The 15,239-nt window shown below is 36.3% G+C and overlaps 1 protein-coding gene across 4 annotated transcripts in view; it reads left to right on the forward strand.

Annotated features, from left to right (window-relative positions):
• The window catches only part of LOC306859313 (rap1 GTPase-activating protein 1-like), a 72,554-nt gene that overhangs the window by 31,021 nt on the left and 26,294 nt on the right, over positions 1–15,239 (forward strand). For 2 of the 4 annotated variants that reach the window (XM_079400297.1, XM_079400299.1), the window contains one exon: positions 356–449. In XM_079400297.1, coding sequence (XP_079256423.1) covers positions 356–449 — 94 coding nt within the window. Of the gene's footprint in view, positions 1–355; positions 450–14,057; positions 14,094–15,239 lie in introns of those variants that run through there. The other 2 variants (XM_079400300.1, XM_079400298.1) reach the window with 2 other exon arrangements.

Genomic DNA, 15,239 nt, shown 5'->3' on the forward strand with positions numbered 1-15,239 from the left:
ACACAGTCCAAAATAACAAAATATAGGCATATAAAGAATTTTCTTCCCTATGTTTTGTTATGTTATGTTATATTATATTTGGCTATATAGGAAGCATTTTCCTGCCTTTAAAAAGTTAATAAGCCTGTTTTTGTTTAGTTTTTAGGCCTGAATAAGTCATTTTAATTTAATATGATTTAATTATACAGAATGTTACCAAGGTAAAAATGAAGGGAATTAATCATTGACTGACAGGCCACAAAGAATTAGCATTTTGCGCTGTTTTCCCTACTGTGACCCTTTTTAGAAAAATGACGGGTGCGAATTTGTGTATGTGCACATGTACTGCTAGACTGAAGTGTTTCTCTCATTTCAGGAAACAGGATGGAGGAGAGCCCTGTATCTCTAACACACTAGATCCTTCACTGTTCCAACCGTCACTGCCTCACACCGGCCCTGCGTTCCTCAAGGTACAGTATCACAAAACTCCTGCGTGCCTGCATGCTGAGCATCCTCTCATCCTGCCAATGCTTGACTTCTGCTTGCTGAGTCTGTCTCACCTCTTCTGACCCATCTGCTCCATTACTGTGAGCCTGTATAGAACTATCACTGATTTGCATGGGGCCATTGTTTGGAGGCATGATGATTATGGACTTTTCTGTTTGATATTAATACACATGATTGACATGCCATGCAGTTAAATGAGAGTGATGTAATTAAATGCCAGATGCTATTAATTAACAAATGTCAGGCCGGTTTCTCAGTCACACACCTTATTCCATGAGACAAACTAATGGCTGTCAAAATAGCATTGATTAGGAAAGGTTATTTATCTACTGACAGTGGCTTATAGCTCCTTACACTCTTAGAAGAAAAGGTTCTATATAGAACCTTAAAAGGTTCTATCAGGCGCTACATATTTGGAACCCCTAAAAGGTTCTATATAGAACCCTTTTTAAGGGTTCAATCAAAAGAACCCTTTAGGGTTCTTTGTAACCAGGAAAAAGGTTCTATATAGAACCCTTTAAGGGTTCCCATAATGGGATCATTCTTTGGATTTAATTTTTGTTTTAATAAAATTTTAAGGCTTAAACAGCTCACATAACTAATTTATCACTAGAAAAACTGAAATATCCATAAGCATAACACATCAAGGTTTTGTGTGATCATTTAAGACATTTTTATTAGCATTTACTGTGACAAGCAATATATAGCACAGAAATTCATAGTGCAACAGTTACAGAGATTAACATGAATCCATGTTTCTTTATTTCATTTTTACCTGTCTAAAATAGCACTCTTCATTTTATAAATATTGTTTTTTCAACCCCTTCCACCTTACTCGCCCATCCAACATGTCAGTCACAAATATATGTTGATTGCTAAGAAACCACAAAAAACAAAAACAAAAATAACAACAACTGAATGGAATGTTAACTTGCACAAATAAACTTAAAGTTAACCTGCAAAAAATTATTATATATTTTTTTTTAAATACATAAAGTTAGAATGTGAAAAGTTTCAAATAGTACTGGTATATTAATGACACTCTTATTTTGCATCTCACCACCAGGTCATTACCCTTTACCTTAAATAAATGTCAAGTATGACTCCTATAAACCTATAAACCAAGTAGTTTGCCTTTTTTTTTTTCGTATGCTGCAACTTTCCCCAATTCTGTAACCCGTGAAAGATGGTGAACCACATGTTTCTGAAAATGGAGCTAAAAGACTAACTATAGTATTGTTTTTAAATTTATAAGCATTAAATATTAATTTTACATTCAGATAAGCATTTAAACAATAAAAACAAAGGACCCATGACAATTTCAGCACTGGGAAGGGCTAAATAGTGCTGATTGAAATGAACTGAGTGATGGCTTTTGGATGCTCCATACTGAACAAAAAGTAGACAGCAAACAGATACTTCTGGCATCTCTGTTATTGGTCAGGATGCATCCATTTTGATGCTAACTCTCCTTGCGATGAATAGGCTTGACATCCTAAGATGGGGATACAAGTCAGAGAAACATTTATTAGACCAATGGGAGTATAATATAACAGGAACAAGAAAAGAATCTCTCACAATTAAATCAAATCTTAAAACTTACTTGAATTAGTTAGGAGTGTGGTGTTTTCATCTGTATGTTGATGAACAAACAAGTAATGCTGCGCTCCAGAGTCCAGACCTGCAGTGACAGTGCAAAATATGTATTTATCTATCTATCAATCATAAGAACCTACATGATAAAAGGTGGAAAATAGAAGAAAAAAAAAGATATCAGTAACTTCACATTAGCTGATTGATGAGTTTCAGTTGGTACTGTGAGGAAAAACAAAAAATGTACCTTTTGTGTTGTTTTGCAGCAGGTTGGTCATGTTTCCGCTGACTTCCACTTTTCAACACTGATAAACTGGTGGTAAAATCTTTAAAAGTGCTCTCTGAGTTAGATGAACATCTAAAACAACCAAATACAGCGTGTTTAGAATAATATACAATTACTTCAGCAAAACAAATAATTATATTTTACTATAACTGCAAACACCAAATACTCACAGTTATCCACAGAAGAAAATGGAAGCATCTCCATCAGCTGCTTCTCTGTTTGTTCTTCTTGGTGTTAATTCATGTTTATAGGCAGTCTGACGGTGATTTGACCGAAACTTTGTTTCATCTTTTCCTATAACGTTATGTATAGGTCCAATACAATCTACAGGGCAAAAATAATTTAATAAAAATTACGTTAAACTATATCATGAACTCTCGCCAGCATTATTAATCAATTCACAACAGTTTTTATCAAGATACTTTAGGGATTCATGTTAAAAATGACAAACCTCCCAGCTGAGAATTGTGCAGGCCTGGACAACGCGATAAACCACCTTTCTTCTTTTAGCTTCTTGGAATAAACGTGTAATGTTAGGCTAACTAAAAATGACAAGGGTTTAAGCAAAAGTAATAAGCTCAAATTAATTCATTTTCTCACTTACCAATGTAACCGTCGTTCGCCTGAGCTCAGAGCGCAGTCAGCGCACCGTGAACCGTTGAAGTTTAAGCAGCGGCGCCCGCGCGCTTTTAAGTGGTCACCCTAGCGAGAGGCCCGCACTGAAATGCGCAGCTGTGCAGACGGGACAAAACTGATCAGCGCATAGATACACGTTCAAGCTGTTTGCCGTTTATGTCAAAGATCATTTTATGCATCTGTTTGGAGGGATGAGTTATAAGGAAAGCCTTTTAGAATCTAAATGAAACACTGAAACTCATATGAGCATGTTGCTTGTCAATAAAAGAGCTGCACGGCATCTTACATGACATGATAACTAGAACTTGCAATCAAGTTAGTATGCTGATTAAATAGAAGACTAGCGTGTACCTATTAATAAATAGATCAAACTGTTGCTATGCACTGTTAGCACACATGTATTTCTACCTGATCAGTTTGTTGGTATAGTAATAGGTTGATTCAGTGCAGATGTACATTTTAAGTTTATTTTCTTTGGAATAAAGCACAAATATAATGTAGTATAATAATTTTAAATAGCCTAATGTGTAAATATACATAAAGCATAGTTTAACCGAAAGAACCCTTTTGTGCCAAAAATGGTTCTTTCTCCTTATACAGAACCTTTTTGGCATAAAGGTTTCTTTGGAGTTGAGCATAGAACCCTAGGGTTCTATATAGAACCCCAAAGAACCATTTTTCTAAGAGTGTACCCTTAAAGGAGCAGTTCAAACAAATACTTTTTTTTACTCCTCCTTTTGTTGTTTCAAAGCTGAATGTCATTGAACACAAAGGAGAGATTTTAAATAATATACTCTTTCATGCAGTTACAATGATTGGGGGGCTTTCGATCTTCAAAAAAAAAAGTAAAACACTCTAAAAGTATTATAAAGTGGTCCATATAGCAGTAGTCCAAGTTGTCAACTTTGTGTGAGGAACAAGCAACTGGATCATTGAGTCAGTGAGTGTAAATCATTTGGACTTGTTTTGTGAACTGGATCAACTGATTCAAAAGATTTTTTATTTTTTATTTTTAATCATAATCATTACACTTAGGGCTGTATACCTTGGAGAACCTGGCGATACGATACATACCTCGATACACAGGTCACGATTCGATACGTACCTCGATACAGAGCTGTCTCGATACGATTTGATACAATGTGACACGATTCGATACGATTCAATAAAAATACATGGGCCAGAGCCAATTAGTTAATGCTGAACACATTTACTCAACAAACAGAACTCTGCATTTTTCTTCAATTTATTGAAGACAAAAGTGCATTATAACAAAGTGCATTTTGCTTAAATATTTGCAACTTTAAGTGCTCTGATTAATTGTACACAAATTGTATTAATCTGGAAATTACCACAAGTCAACATTTAACTTTCCAAGGGTACAGTCTGAGCTCACACAAGCACAAAATCTTCTTCTTATTATTCTTAACTTCTTATTAAATCTTCTTATAATTCTTTTTTGTGACACCATGTACTGCCATAACATATTTCACTATGAAATCACTTAAATGCTACATCTTGCTTTAACATTTTCCATGAGTTTTTTGAAACTCGCGGGCGCCGCTGCGCCCCCTAATGGCTGGGCGGAGTATCGATACTAAGGGCTAGAATATCGATACTGTATCTTTTTTTATTATATCGGTATGTATCTAAGAATCGATATTTTGAGCACACCCCTAATTACACTAACACATTTTTTATAAAAAAACAAAAAGTTCATAAAGGTTTGGAACGACATAAGGACAAGTAAATAATTACATTATTTTCATTTTAGAGTGAATCCCTTTTATATCCAAACTTTAATTTTAATATCCAAATGCCTTTTCTGCGGTACATCACACCAAACTCCTTTCATTACACAGACAGAGCTTGTAATCAGCTTCTAAAATGCACCTTCAAGTGTTGAAGCTTCAGTGCTTGTGCTGATGAATTATGTAGCCCAACTCATGCATGAATTTTAACTGCATGGTTCAACTTTGGCTGATGGAAAGCTAAAATGTCTTTTTCGTTTTTTTCTTTTTATACTGAGCTGCACAAATCAAATTTATTGCATTTTAATATTTGCTGATCCACAGATCATCTAACACTCTCCACAGTCCTAAGAGAGTGAATACAAGGGCCCTTAAACCCCGCTTTTAGTCGAATGTTATTAGTTTCATTGTTGAGCTGTATTTTGTTTGGAATTGTTTGGCGATCTTGGCGATTGTGTCTAACAAAGTTAGATTTGAGGGTCAGGTTCTCAAAGCGCAGGGGTAAAGAATAAGATCATTTGTGTATTGTGTGCAGTGTGTGTAAGTAGTTTGAGTGATCTCTGTGTGTGTAGGAGATTTTAGTGCTTTTAAACTCGGTGCGCTGAGCCTGCGATTAAGAGGATAAAGTTTGGGTGATGTCAGAGAGCTTTAATGGCATCCACAATTCTGCAGCGTTGCTTATCTACAGCATAATGGAGGGTAATCTCACATGTATGAAATGGGAGAAAGAAAATTAATGGAAAAAGAAAAGAGAAGATGTCTTTGGAGGTCATGGCATTCATTTTGAGTCTATCCTGTGGTAAAAGGAAAGGTTTGTGAAAAGGAAGCATCCTTCAATGTATTCCCATAAGCAATTCTATAGCTTTTTTCTCATTTATGTCATTTAAGTCATTTAGACTTTTGTATCATCTGCAAATTCAAACAAAGCAATCTGTGAAGTCTGAGGGAGTCTTTTCTCAGTAGATTTTCGCAGAAATCAATTTTCTCAATTGCTCTCCATTTAATTTCATTGCTGTTTAAGAGAAGATTTGAAATTCTAAAGAGATCTCATTTGTCCTTATTCTGTTGGTTATGTGTTTCATTTGTCATTGTCACTCTATGGGTTTCGTATGTCATTCGTTGTCACTTGTTTGTACTTATTTTGTTCACTTTTCACAATTCGTTAATAAAAAGTAACCCTAAAAAAGTGACTCTACACATAAATAATATGATGATAATTTTATACTTAGCTAAACATGCTAAACAGATATCAACCAACAGACCTGTTTGTTCAACTTTATAGTTGCATTGCCAGAGCAGTTCTCTGCTGGATTGTGCTTTGAGCAGTTTGATGTCATTTACATTAGAGACTGCCAAGTCAGAGAGGATTTTAGTTTTACGCGCTGTCTAATTCTGCGTGAGATGCAAGTCTTTTTTACCCTCTGACATACATGCTGCAGGCCTGAGACGCCCTTCTGTGAACTGCTGTTGTTACAAGGCTAATGAGAATGTCTCACCATTCTTTTTTCATTGTTTTGAAAGCACAAAAAAAATTATCCAAAGTTAGCAACAATGGCCTGCAGTGTTAGCATTTGTTAGATCAACTGTAAACGAGGAGCATATGGGACTGCTTGCCTCCACGTGACACTCCTCTAGAGAGAATGGGCACTAGCAACTTATAACTGAGAAGATGAGCAGCATCTGTGAAGGTCTAAATTAAATAATATAAAAAAATGCATTGTCACAAACTCATGATATGTAAGAGCTCCAGTGCTTGTGAGGTTCTGGCCTGTGTCACAATTCCCTCGCTCTCTCCCCAATAATTTCCTGTTGCTGTCCTCTATCTGATCTCATAAAAATGCTGAAAAGCCCCAAAATATATATACTGTATAAAACATGATCCTATTCATACAGACCTGTGACACCAGTGAAGCATTGTTTTTGCTCTGGGCCTCGTGACCATGTGAAGAGAGATGTACTGCCTTTTGCTAGTCTAATAGCAGCATCTTCTAAAGTTAGATTTGATTTAATTTGTGCTGAGCTGAGGATGATCATGGATAGGATGGAGAGAGTGACTAGAGAATCACATGAAGGGGATCATTAATTAAGGATTGGCCTGATTTCACAGTGGAGATAATGCCTCTGACTATCTATGTGTATCAGTCCAGTAAGCCCATCAGTAGTTATTTCTTTCTCTGAGCTTCATGTGACGAGTCGGCTGCCTCCCCCCTTATTATCATCACCATCCCGTCCCGTATTCGCCGCCCTTCACCAGGCTCCCGACGGGAGTGGGTGTGTGAGAGAGGAGGGGCGCTGAAAAAGCCAGGGCTGGCGCGTATGATGAGGCGCACCTGATGTGAGTAGAGCCTCATTACCGCCGCTGTTTAAATGCCGAGCGCGCCTCTCCTCGGGAGACCGGTCTCTTCCCTGTGCATGCACGCTGGTGTCCTCGTGGGTCCAGGAAGGGAGCATTGAGAGCGGATGGACCACCGCACACGTGAGACGGCTGACGGGCCAGGATGCCGGGCCGTCGAATCCCCCGGAAGTGCCACGGACAGAGGATGGACGAAGCCGCTGAGAAGAAGCCGCCGCCACTCGTGCCCCAGCCCCGAGAGGGGAGCGCATGCGGCCACTGGACTCCGCCCCTTACCTGGACCCTTCCTTTCTGAACACTGCCCCCCCCCCCCCGTTTATTTTGGAAACTTTTACCCCCTTTGGACACTTTATTTGATTATTTTGTTTAATAAAAACCTCTCCGAGGCCTGACGCCACGCCCGCTGTGTCTGTCGTTTGCTCCTCCCGTCACATTCATTAAAAAACAGGCGATTTTTCTCCACCTTTGTCTAACAAAGTTTTTATGATGTCCATTTTGATTACACACTACACTTTAGCCACATTTAAAAATGCCTAAATGTCATTACTTGCAGGCTAACTTCACTTTTCTGAGCCATTTTTGTCAGTGTGTTTTTTTACTAAATGGTCCCAAGATGATTGTTAGTGGATGTATGAAGTCATTTCCCTTCAAATTAACAGTGTTTTATAACTAGAAGGTTTCCAGTTACTTTTCATCTTCATCTTCAATAGTCAACTTCCTATTATTTTATCTTTTGAAATGTAACTTACAACCTGTTTTGCCTGAAGATTGTTTGCGCTCATTTTCTGAGACTAAATGCCATTGTTTTGATATTTTGTTATTCAGTACTTGCAGTGATATTTGCTTATACATACATGTGTATGAAGTATCCAAATTGGGACACTTTTGTCTGATTATTTGCCGTTATATTAAGTAAAAAAAAAAAGTGGTATTTTTTTTGTTGTTGTTTGGCTAAGGCTGACACAGAGATAACCATACACATTCTTAATTATTTCATTTAAAATTTATTCACAATGTCTTTTTTAAACCTGTTAAATAGATTTGCTCATTTCTGCTGAGCCCTGGAGACATTTCCATTTCCAAATCCACTCGCTGGCTTAAAGCTTTATTAGAATAGACTGCCAGTTCATGGCAGGTTGGCATGAATCATAGATAACTATGAAAAAGAGTTCCTCAGAACATTTTGGAAAAAATCTACTATTCACATTTCTCTAAGCATAGTCACTGCAGTCCAGCCCAAATCTAACAACAGACCTGTTTAAGCTGACATAAGAAGTCTGTCTTGCACCACAAATCTGTCTATCACCCACACATTTCTGACAATATTGATCGCACGCGTACATAACAGCGTATTTAATTAAGATTTTGTCCAAAGACTCAGGAGTCAAACTAAAGAATGCCCTCTGCATGCTGATCACCTAGGTGTTACTTCACTTTAGCTAAAGTTTCACCTGACCTCAACTGTATATGAAATATTCTGACATTTTTGTTATGTTCAAGTCTAATAAGCTGCCATCATAAGCAACATTGTAAGACATCATAGGTGCACTCCGAACTCAAATTGTGTTTCCAAATGTGTGTTGTCTTATAAGATGCTCATTTTGGCCATCCGAAGGCAACGTGTACTGTATGCTTCACAAAGAACACAATCTCAAAATGCACTGCTACAAGTTCAATGAAAATTCAAAATGTGGATTAGGAAAGTGAACTGTATAAATGGCTAATACATATCTAACAAATATCTTAAAAATAAATGATATTTTATTCAATACCAAAAAGTAATTACAAACACAGTTTATTCACCAAAACTCACAGTATGAAAAATAGTAAATAACAAAATAGTAAACATTGCAAAAAGCGAACAAATGTGACTTTACAAAACCATTCTACAAAAAATTTAATAGATATGAGAACATATGATAAATAAAACTATTTAATAAATATTTTAACAATTTTTTAAAATTGTTAAATTGTTTAAATTCTGTGAATGTACTGTATAATAATAATAATAATTTTGACTTTTTAACAATTAAAATGTTATTTTATGTTTGTGCTTTTGGAAACATATTTTTACATTCCTTTAATTAGGCTAATTATTTTACATTTCATGCTCATTTTTAGCACAGGGTATGTATTCTGCAAATATAATTGTTGAAAGTAAATGTAATTGTTGAAAGTGTAATTCTTTAGATGATTAACACATTTTTTTTTCATTAAATTAATTATGTAATTAATTATTAAATTATTAATTAAATTGTGTGTAGTTTTACCCACATAGTGTGGTTAAGGTGTGTGTGTGGCGAAGTTCATGAACATTTAAAATTATGTGCAAAACAATCCCAGACCCTGTTCTGGCCCTCATTGTTAAAAATTTTGCAGTATATTTCCAGTAAGTTACTGGCAGTTACTGTATTTTGTTTTACAGCAATGTACTGTAATGCAACTTTACAGTATGAAGAACAATGAAGAACAGTACTTTGTAATTTTTTTTCTGTAATTTGCTATTATTATTGTGTATTGTGTAGTTGAAATAGTACATACGCATAGTTTGTAAAATTGTGATACTACTATAATTCAGAATAACATTACAAATCCAAAGACAATCCAAACATATTTACAAAAGTATTTTTATTAAAATATTTCAAAACATTTTAGTATGGTGCATCAACAATTTACAGCCATGAAAGCATTTTAAGTGTGCAAGAATATAAATGAAACAAACACACGCATCTTGAGGGCTGGATTGGGAATCAATGTCCTAAGAGGGAATTTGATTTATCTTAAAACTATCTAAAAATTAAACTTCAAATCTTAAAATTAGCAAAAACAACAAGTTTCTCATAACCATCGCCCCTAAATGCAGGGCATGTGGGTGGTGGCAAACAGGCCACTGACCCACTCTGTGAAGTCCTCCATTTAAACATCATATTGGACTGAATGAAGCTTCTGACATGCAGGGTTGATGGCCATCACTAAATTACAATCAGGCGACAGCAAGGTTACAGCAACACTAAAATATACTGTAAAATATTCTCGCCAAGTCAAAATTACCCAAATGCAATATAAATTACAGTATTTTACTGTAATGTATAAATGTGGTATTGTACTGTAGATTTTTACAGTACTGTGCTGCTGAATCTCCAGTTCAGAATTGTTTCTAACAATTATATTCTACATGCAAACAGTATTGCATTATCAATTGTTGATAATTGATTATAACAGTGCTCTTCTCACACTTAGGACATCAATTCATTTCTGAATCATAACTCGCCAAATTGTCGATGGTGTTAAACATTTAATTTTCATCCACATTTGGCAGGTTTTCGGATGTTCATTTCAAATCCTGATTGCGATGTTGCACTAGGTTTTGGAACAAAGTTGATGAGTAAGTAAGACTCTGCTCAGGCTTGTCTGACTGAAAGAGAGCAGATCCAGACTCAGATCAGCTCCGTTTTATCCTGAACTTCTGCCAGTGAGAGAAAGAAAAAGTGCGAGACGTAGAGAAAGTTAATTCTGTAGGAATGCAACATCTCCTCCACAATTCACTCTGTTCCCCGAGAGAGGAAAGACTCCAGAGCACCTGGAGTTAAGGGAGTTTAATGCTTAAATACAAAATTAGACTTCAGGTTACAGACATGCATGCACCTCCCAGAGTACACACAGCAGTCGAGTGCTGCCCTGCTGGAGTTTCTCACTTTATTAACATGGAACCTACTGCAGCACTCAGGCCTGGATTTTTCCTCTCACTTCTGAGAACAGAGGACTTTGTACAGTTGCAGCCTTCAGACAATATTTGGCTTTTTGACTTTTGAAGTTTTGGTTTTCCTTTTTGAAAAATGGCTAAAAGTCTGTATGCACAGCTCAGCCCGCAGGAAGTGACAGTTGCTCACTGGAAAAGACCTGATGCAGTAAGTATGTCAAATCTGCAGTCTTAACAGAAATACTGGATAAATGCTGGGAGGTAAATATCTGATTTTGTAGCAGTGTTTGAGTTGAGTACACACATCAGTAAAAATAGATGTTTAATAGTTATTATGAATTTATATATAAAAAGCAAATCTAATTATAATCAAAGATTATCACGAGTTTGAAGAGAGCAGGATATATTTGATTTGTGCAAGTTCTGGCATCTCAGAATATATTTCATGCTTACCTGATACATTGTCATGTTCTTACAGCGAAATATCAAAGGCTTTCCTTTTCCTTGCACAGCAATTTTTTAATGCAAGCAAGAAAAGAGAATATGGATTTTCTCCCATCACTGACAGAGCTGCTATCAGGATAGACTGACATGCACTATCATTTTGTTGCAGATTCATCTTTTCAAGCTAATCACAGTCCGTCATGTTCAATTACCTTTAGTTTTATCTAAAGATCAAATGGATTTTGCCTTTAAAATGGTTCTTACATCCATACATCCGCTATTTGAGAGGCGAACAAAGGAAGCTCATACAATTAAAAAGATTATAGTTTTTTGCAGTACAGGTTACTGTAATATATTTCTGTACTTTATCTTTTCATTATATTTACAGCATTTCTGTAATTCAATAGGTGTTCATCTGTGCATGTTTGTTTAGGGAAGATACTGGTTACTTTGAACCATAAAGTGCATATGGTTTGGAGTTTAGTAGTATTATTAAATTACTTTATGATCTGTTGTTTTGGTAATTCATTTGGCTAAAGAGGCTTTTTGTGTTACAGGACTATCAGTCTGACTCGTCTGACCTCATGTCAATGTTGATTCAGTTTCCCAGAATTTTGTTTTCCAGGCAGCAGTGTAAGTTATGTTTGCCGATGGTGGAGGACTCGCACAATGTGTTTAAACAATGTGCTACAGTACACAAAGTATTTGTAGGAGACTGTGAGAAATTCATCCAGTCTTCATTCTCCACACATCGAAGATAATTGTTTCCACTCTTGTTCACGTTGTCTTTGGGTCCATCCCAAAGGCTGGACAGAACTCTACTGTCGGTGTCTTGGAATTTGTCCTAGAATAAGCTCACTAGAGTAAACTGGAATCACATCATCAGTCAGTAGATAAAAATATGGTAATGTGTATGGGAATAAATCAAGTAATAATCAGAAGAATTAAGAAACAAAACAAATGTATTTAAGATGTAAAAGATAAATATTACATTTGATCCTCAGATTAAAACAAAATGCCTCGTGTTGTGAACACTGTCATATTGCTAATTGGCATATACATGGGAAATGATTGCAAAGTACTTCAGCAGCCAATTATAACAATTATATCCAATTATAACTTTAGCCAGTTGTAACCAACTTCATAGCTACAAGACAGTCAGCTACAAGCATTTTATTCAAATACGAGGGCCGTTGATTAAGTTATCTCTGTACTTTTTCTGCATCATCTAAAAATGACATGCTGCCATCGGGCGAAAGAGGAAATGCCAATTCCACCGTATCCGCATGTTGGGCCAAAACTAACTTTGCCACCAGCAAATATTGAGTGTACTTGGCATTACTAACTCATAGCTGGATCCAAAAACACTGTCATGGCCCTGAAGTTGTGCTGATGTTAAAATCAATTTTATGTGGGAAAACTGGTAACTAATAAATACCTAGGAAGTCGTGGCCCAATTGTTTAAAGATTCGGACTCGTAATCCAAAGGTTGCGGGTTCGAGTCTCGGGCCGGCAGGGCGGGGGGAGTGAATGTCCAGCGCTCTCTCCACCCTCAATACCACGACTGAGGTGCCCTTGAGCAAGGCACTGAACCCCCAACTGCTCCCCGGGCGCCGCAGCATAAATGGCTGCCCACTGCTCCGGGTGTGTGTTCACGTTGTGTGTGTGTTCACTGCTGTGTGTGTGCATGTTGGGTGGGTTAAATTGGATGGTTGGATGGGTCACCATACTTGGCAGTATGTAACTTCACTTTACATGTTACAATATTTATTAATCTTTGTTAATGTTAGTTAATAAAAATACAGCTGTTCAGTGTTAGTTCATGTTTGTTCAGGTCCATAAAATAATATTAACAGATACTGCGTTTAATTTTAATAATGTATTAGTATAACTGTTGAAATTTACACTCCAAAGGTGGCATAGAAGCACTTTTGAAGTGGCATTTATGTGTCTTTACAGACTGTTTAATCCTGCTTAGAAGAGGCATAAATGCATTTATACAGCAATCACAACTGTATATTTTGATACTAAGGTCAGAGCTGGGATAATTGAGTCTGACTTTTATACAACATTGCGACTTTACACTGAATTTTAAGCAGGCACAGAGCAGCCTTAACTTGACACCATAAGATTAATAAATACTTTAGAAATATCATTCATTGTTAGTTCATGTTGATGTAGTTAACTAGTTGAGGTGTCTTTACGTAGCTAAGTTAAGGCTGGTCTATGCCTGCTTAAAATTCAGTGTGAAGATCCAATGCTGGATAAAAGCCAAGGTAAATTATGCCTGCTTTGCCTCACCTCAGCACTTGGTATGAAAGTATACAGTTGTAATTGCTGTGTAAATGCATTTATCCCTCCTCTGAGCCACATTAAACAATCTGTGGATTCACTTTGTCATCTTTGCATTATAAATTTGACAATTAATGGAACATTATTGTAAAGTGTTACCGGAGTTAAGGCTGCTCTATGCCTGCTTAAAGGCTGCATAAAAGCAAGTCAAAATTTAGCTTTGACCCATCTCAGGCCCTAGTATTAAGGTGCAATTGCTGTGTAAATGCATTTGTGCCACTCCTGAGCAGCGTTAAAGAAGCAGTCTGTGAATGTGGTCTGAATGCTTTAAATGTCTGATTCTTGATTAAGTCTGAGTGATAAATAGGATATTTTCAGTAGGCAGCTGCAGTCAGATGTATCCTGCACTGCAGCCGTGTTGTTGGCCACACCCTCTCATATCATGGGAATGTAATCAGGGGTCAATTCTAAACTCATCTCATCTCATTCCATCTCATCTCCTCTCCTTTCTTCCAGACTACTGATTTATTTGAAATGATTGAGAAAATGCAGGTAATGTGTTTCTTTTGCTTTTCTCTTTTTTCCTTCCCTCTGCCTTTCATCGTTGAAGTAGATATTTTCCATTAACCCTTGAATCAGCTGTCCTAACTGGCTACATAGTTGCATTTGCACATGTTTTGTTGTAGTTGAAAGTCATCATTGTAAATAATGAGGACATTTATTCATTAGAAACCACAAGAATGACCCCAAGGTCAGTTACTTACCCAACCACTTGCACATTTTTTAGCAGTTATTGCAGATTAAACCTAATTTTTATAGTCTTGCAATCTAATTTGTAATTTAGATTTATTTATTTATTTTAAATAAAATGTTAAAAGTGTTGAATTAAAAATATGACGTAAAATCTGTCGTTATTACATTTATTACAATTATGTTATTACAGTTATGCCAAAAAATTTACATATTTATTCTTGTGCCCTGATTATCATAGTTATTGTCTATTGTCTATATGCTATTGTTAAATCTGTAATGAGTACATGATTGAACTATAAAGAGAACAAATTCTCTGTTGTCTCTGGTGCTGAAATACAAGACGTTCCTGTTGTTGGGTAAACAGAGACATATTGATCTTAGTCATTTGATATTACTGCTGTTATCTCTAACTTAGAATGGAAAGATCTCTATACAGAAACTATAATAAGTGCACTAAATGCACCATAAAGCTTCGGAGAACAGCATGACATTGAAATTGGATCTGATTTATTGTTGGGTTGCAGCTGGAGGACATTATACAGTAAATGAGAAGCTTAGCTAGATGTACAGGATGTTTTAAATAACAAACGTGTTGATATGCATATCACAGTTGGTCTGCCATAAAGATCCCTTGAAGGAATGCGTCATCAGATAGATCAGACATTCATCCCCACTGCATCACAGTGCAGCATTTCAAATCTACAGCAGCTCTCAGTAGAATCTGATGAGACTAGCTTATACAGTATTTTCATATTCAACTGTACTGAACTGTTTAGGGCTTCTCTCTTTTGAGTCACTGAAATGGTTTCTTTTTTGATGTTCAGCACTTTAGTGAAGTAAGTGGACAAAGGGTTTGATACTTGCAACTTTAAGATGTTATATTTTGTATAATGGCTGTAAATAACCTTGTAAATATTTAAACGTCTTCTCTCTGCATGTTCACAA

Source organism: Barbus barbus, assembly GCF_936440315.1.
Source record: "Barbus barbus genome assembly, chromosome: 40".
NCBI lineage: Eukaryota > Metazoa > Chordata > Actinopteri > Cypriniformes > Cyprinidae > Barbus > Barbus barbus.